At 33.3% G+C, this 4,248-nt stretch overlaps 1 protein-coding gene across 1 annotated transcript; it reads right to left on the bottom strand.

Annotated features, from left to right (window-relative positions):
- LOC133696355 (transcription factor DIVARICATA-like) lies at nucleotides 1-2,299 on the bottom strand. Its single transcript, XM_062118527.1, has 2 exons — nucleotides 1,163-2,299; nucleotides 1-640 (listed from the first exon to the last, which is right to left on the bottom strand). The coding sequence occupies exons 1-2, from the start codon at nucleotides 1,543-1,545 to the stop codon at nucleotides 142-144; spliced, it is 882 nt and encodes a 293-aa protein (XP_061974511.1). The 5' UTR covers nucleotides 1,546-2,299; the 3' UTR covers nucleotides 1-141.
- Between the last annotated feature and the right edge of the window lie 1,949 nt (nucleotides 2,300-4,248).

Here is a 4,248-nt window from a genome sequence, read left to right as displayed (position 1 = left end):
TTAAAGAAAATGTACTGGAACAGTCACTGATTAAACCGATCACACACATGACTAGGGCAGAAGGAAGCACTGCCATCCAGATTCGATTGAACCTAAACCAAATTCGCTTTTCCATCCACCTATACAACAAAGAAAGGTGCCCTAATATTGAATTTGAAATCTTGGGGGTGGCAATTTAAAAACCATGTTATGGGGGCTGATACGAGCCCCATGATGAGCACCGACACACAGATTTTGCCCCTGAAATTTTAGACCGTTCGAAGGTATCTCATATGGAGATGACTTAAACAAGTTTTCATGAGTTGAATCAAAGACCATAATCGATCCATCCTTTGCTTCGTCCCAGTCAATCAACACTTTCTGCATCCCTGCTGGCTTTTGCTGCGATAAAAGCAAATCAGATTGATCTAGCGAGGAAGGTTCGTCACCATCTGACGGAGTAGTAGCATCTGCGAGATTGACAGTTGTAATGTCATGGATGCTAGGTCTTCTCTTATCCTTCACTCCGGAAAGCTGCTGCCGTATGAAGTACTTCTGAGCATGGCTCGCCACTTGAGTTGGAGTCTTGGAAACTACAAAATTGCGAGAGATGTTCCTCCAGTCCCCTTTTCCATGCTTTAGAAGCCCCATAAGGAACCGCCTATCGATCATCATCAAAAGCAAGAACAAGTTCAAGAAGAATTAAACAAAACTCGAAAAGAAATTGTTTCTGTCACCTTCATTGCAAAACAGAAAAAAGAAGAAGAAGAAAAGCAGCCCCTGACAAAAAGAGTTCCAATCTTGACATTTCCAACTTCTAATCTCTCAGCTAGATAATCTTAGGCCTATTTCCAAAACTTTACAATGACAAGAGAAATGGATTTAAAATATAAAAGTTCCTATCCTGGAAATAACAAGTAACGAATTTGAACCATGGCTTGAAATGTTCCATCATCTGAAAACCCATTTTGCTGCTGATAAATTAACCAGTTGAATTGAAAAGTGCATGATCAATGAAATAACAACTCTACTGAATCTCTTACAAATCATTTCACTGTGTTTAATTAATGATTTATTTTTGTTGTAAACTAAGGGCTAGATGCCTTGTCGCTTCAAAATTTACTGTTTTACATAAGAAATCTTACAAGAGGGAAGTCATAACAAAAAATTGAAGGGGATTCACCTGTGCTCATCTTCTGTCCATGGCACACCTTTCTTTCTCTGCTGATCAGCACTCTTGGCAGTCAAAGACCTCTTCCTATACGCATCAAAATTGCTATTGCCAACCAACTGGAAAGTGAAAGACGAGCTAAGGTAACCCGGGACCGGGACCCTCCCTGCTTCTATATCACTAACATCCTCTTCCAGCTCCTTGTATTGCTTGATCACATCATAAACTGTCTTTCCAGGTATCATAGCTGCCACCTTTAGCCACCTATCAGGCTCATGCTCATCAAATATCGCCAAAGCCATCTCAAACTCCTTGTTCTCCTCTCTAGTCCACTCTGTGGTTTGGGTAAACCAATTCGAATTCGACATGTAACAAGATGGATTCAGAGTTTCCATACCTATCAGCACTTAATATGCAGCGATTGCTTACAGTTTCATATTGATGAAAAGTGAAAATGATTGAAATCAAGAAATAAACAGCAGGGAAGAGAAGAAGAAGGAAACAGATAGTATATGGAAGATCAAGGGTTTTAAGCAAGTCTAAAAAGCATTTACAAAGAATCATATACAAGGAATCAGGAATCTGCTTTCCTTAACAGCATACACTGAAGAATCTAAAAAAGACCCATCTTTCAAGAATCGAAGAGAATCCTGAAAAGACGACAAAAACTTAATCTTTTACCCAGGTATTTGCCCCAAGAGAGAAAAGCAAAAGCCCAGATGGAAAATTGAATTTGAAACAGAGAAGTTGACAGAAATTTTGAAGAAGTGAATCTCAAAAGATTGATTTCATACCACACGGATCGCTATTATTAGCACATAATTAAAGTGAAAGAAACTATAAAACCAAAAAGGAAGAATCTAAGTGAACGATTATCGAATAAGTAAAGGTAAGAAAATGATGATCAAGTCGACCGAGTAAGCAAGAGAGTAAGAAAGAAGCCAAGGAATCTGCAAGAGAGAAAAAGCGGGAAAATTATTTTCTTTCTTAATTTCCTTGAAGAGAAGAAAAGGAAAGGGAAAGTTTTATGTATGTATTTATAGTACGAGTAGATTGCACAAAGGCGGCTGGTTGAGCCGGATATAATCAAAAGTGAGGAATCAAATTATCAAAACAAATTTCAGATATTTTTTCCTGATTGTTGATGCGAGGAGGAGACATGGAAAGTGGCAGTCCGGTATTGGAGTGTGGCATTTGGACCAGTGACAGTAGTTCCTCTTAATAATTATATACAGGGAAGATGATAAAAGATTTCGGCTTTTAATGGGCAAAATTAGAGCTCTAGTATGATCTCCAATGGTGTCTAGCTTATGAAAATAAAACTTTTTTCTTTGTAAATTGAAAGATTTTGGATCCTCGTTTTTTTTTTCTAATTATGATTTTTGGTACTGCAATTAGAGGGTTTTTTTTTTGACAAAAGAACAACCTTAATGCTATTATACTTCTCCTTTATGGGTTTTTTTTTTACTATTAGTATTTGAATGTGAAAAAAAAAAACACCAACACACTTGAACATATGGGGTATTTTTTTATTGTACTTCTTTTTATATAACATTATCTATTTAAATAGTATTTTTTTAATCTATATTTTTTTTTAGTTTCAAATTCATATTTTAATAGTTGGTTTGTTACCAATTTTGATTTATAATTTTTTTCAATTAAATTTTTATAAGGTTATATCATACTTATGATGTAAACCACAAGTTTAACGGTTAACTCGATTGATATGATTTTTTTTCTCCTTTTCTAGTTGATTTTCTTTTTTTAGTTCTATCATTTAATATTAGGGCCATGTTTGTTTCCCGGAATTCATTTTCCGGGAAACCACTTTCCAAACTTTCCTGTGTTTGTTTGCCATTAGGAAAGTTGGTCAACGGGAAACACTTTCCGGTCAACGGAAAACACTTTCTGGTCAACAGAAACACTTTTCGGTCAACAGAAAACACTTTCCAGTCAAAGAAAAATTTGGTTTTGTTTCTAGGAAAGTGTTTTCCCTTTTGGCTATGTTTGTTTTCCAAAAAGTGGTTTCCGGGAAACCACTTTCCAAACTTTCATGTGTTTGTTTGCCATTGAAAAAGTTGGTCAACGGAAAACACTTTCCAATCAAAGGAAAATTTGGCTTAGTTTTCAGAAAAGTGTTTTCCTGAAAAATTTGGGCGGAAAATACTTTCCGGAAGTTGTGAAAAATTTAGAAATGTCATTATTTGCTGATTATATCAAATTTGATCCTCAAACTTTTGATTGCTATATATAATTTGTTTTGAATATTTATTTTTCAATTTCATCTCTTAAAATTTAATTTTTATATTAATTTTGGTCCTTATTTTTATAATTGCTATTTGCTTTTTCCTTATCATTTTTTTTATTGAAATTTTTTATCTATCAAATTTGGTCCTCATTCTTTTGATTTTTACTTATTTTATTTTAAATAATTTATGAAATATTAATTATTATTATTTTAATTTCTTCACCTTTTATTTTTTTTATTTTTTAGATTTGATCTCTATTATTTTGATTATTATTTATTTTATTTGAGATAATTTATGAAATTATTTTTTTTTTCAATTTCATTCTCATTCAACTTTTTAATTTGTAAGATTTGTTCCTCATTATTTTAATAAACTTGAAAAAATAAAACATTAATAAGTTATTTTCAAGCTCATTTTCCATAACATAACCAAACACTGGAAAGTCTTTTCCAACTTATTTTCCATTACACTACCAAACATCGGAAAATACTTTCCCGGGAATTCACTTTCCAAAAGGAAACTACTTTCCTGCAAACAAACGGGGCCTAGATTGATTTGGAACTAAACTTTATGATTTGTTCTGATCTGCTTTCTATAAAGTTATTCTCATCTCATAACCCGAGTTATAGATTTGGTAGGTTAATCCTAATTGACCCGAGTTATTTTTTTGTGCTCTTTTTTTAATTTTATCTTTCAATACTTGATTGATTAAAAATTGAGTTTCATAATTTGTTTCAATTTGGTTTGTATTGGGTTATCCTGGTTTCATGACCCAAGTTGTGAATTTGATAAGTTAACTCGGGTTATTTTTTTACATCTTTTTAATTGATTTTTTTTCTAGTTTCATCC

The sequence above is a fragment of the Populus nigra genome, chromosome 6, assembly GCF_951802175.1.
Source record: "Populus nigra chromosome 6, ddPopNigr1.1, whole genome shotgun sequence".
Taxonomy (NCBI): Eukaryota; Viridiplantae; Streptophyta; class Magnoliopsida; order Malpighiales; family Salicaceae; genus Populus; species Populus nigra.
Note: the sequence above shows the minus strand (reverse complement) of the source record. Positions and strands in the feature narration are given on the sequence as shown.

Excerpts from the sequence above, each read along its gene's own strand:
- LOC133696355 (XM_062118527.1), bottom strand. The coding sequence starts at position 1,545 with ATGGAAACTCTGAATCCATCTTGTTACATGTCGAATTCGAATTGGTTT. Across the intron at positions 641-1,162 it reads TGGACAGAAGATGAGCACAG|GCGGTTCCTTATGGGGCTTC; the intron begins GTGAATCCCCTT and ends GATGATCGATAG.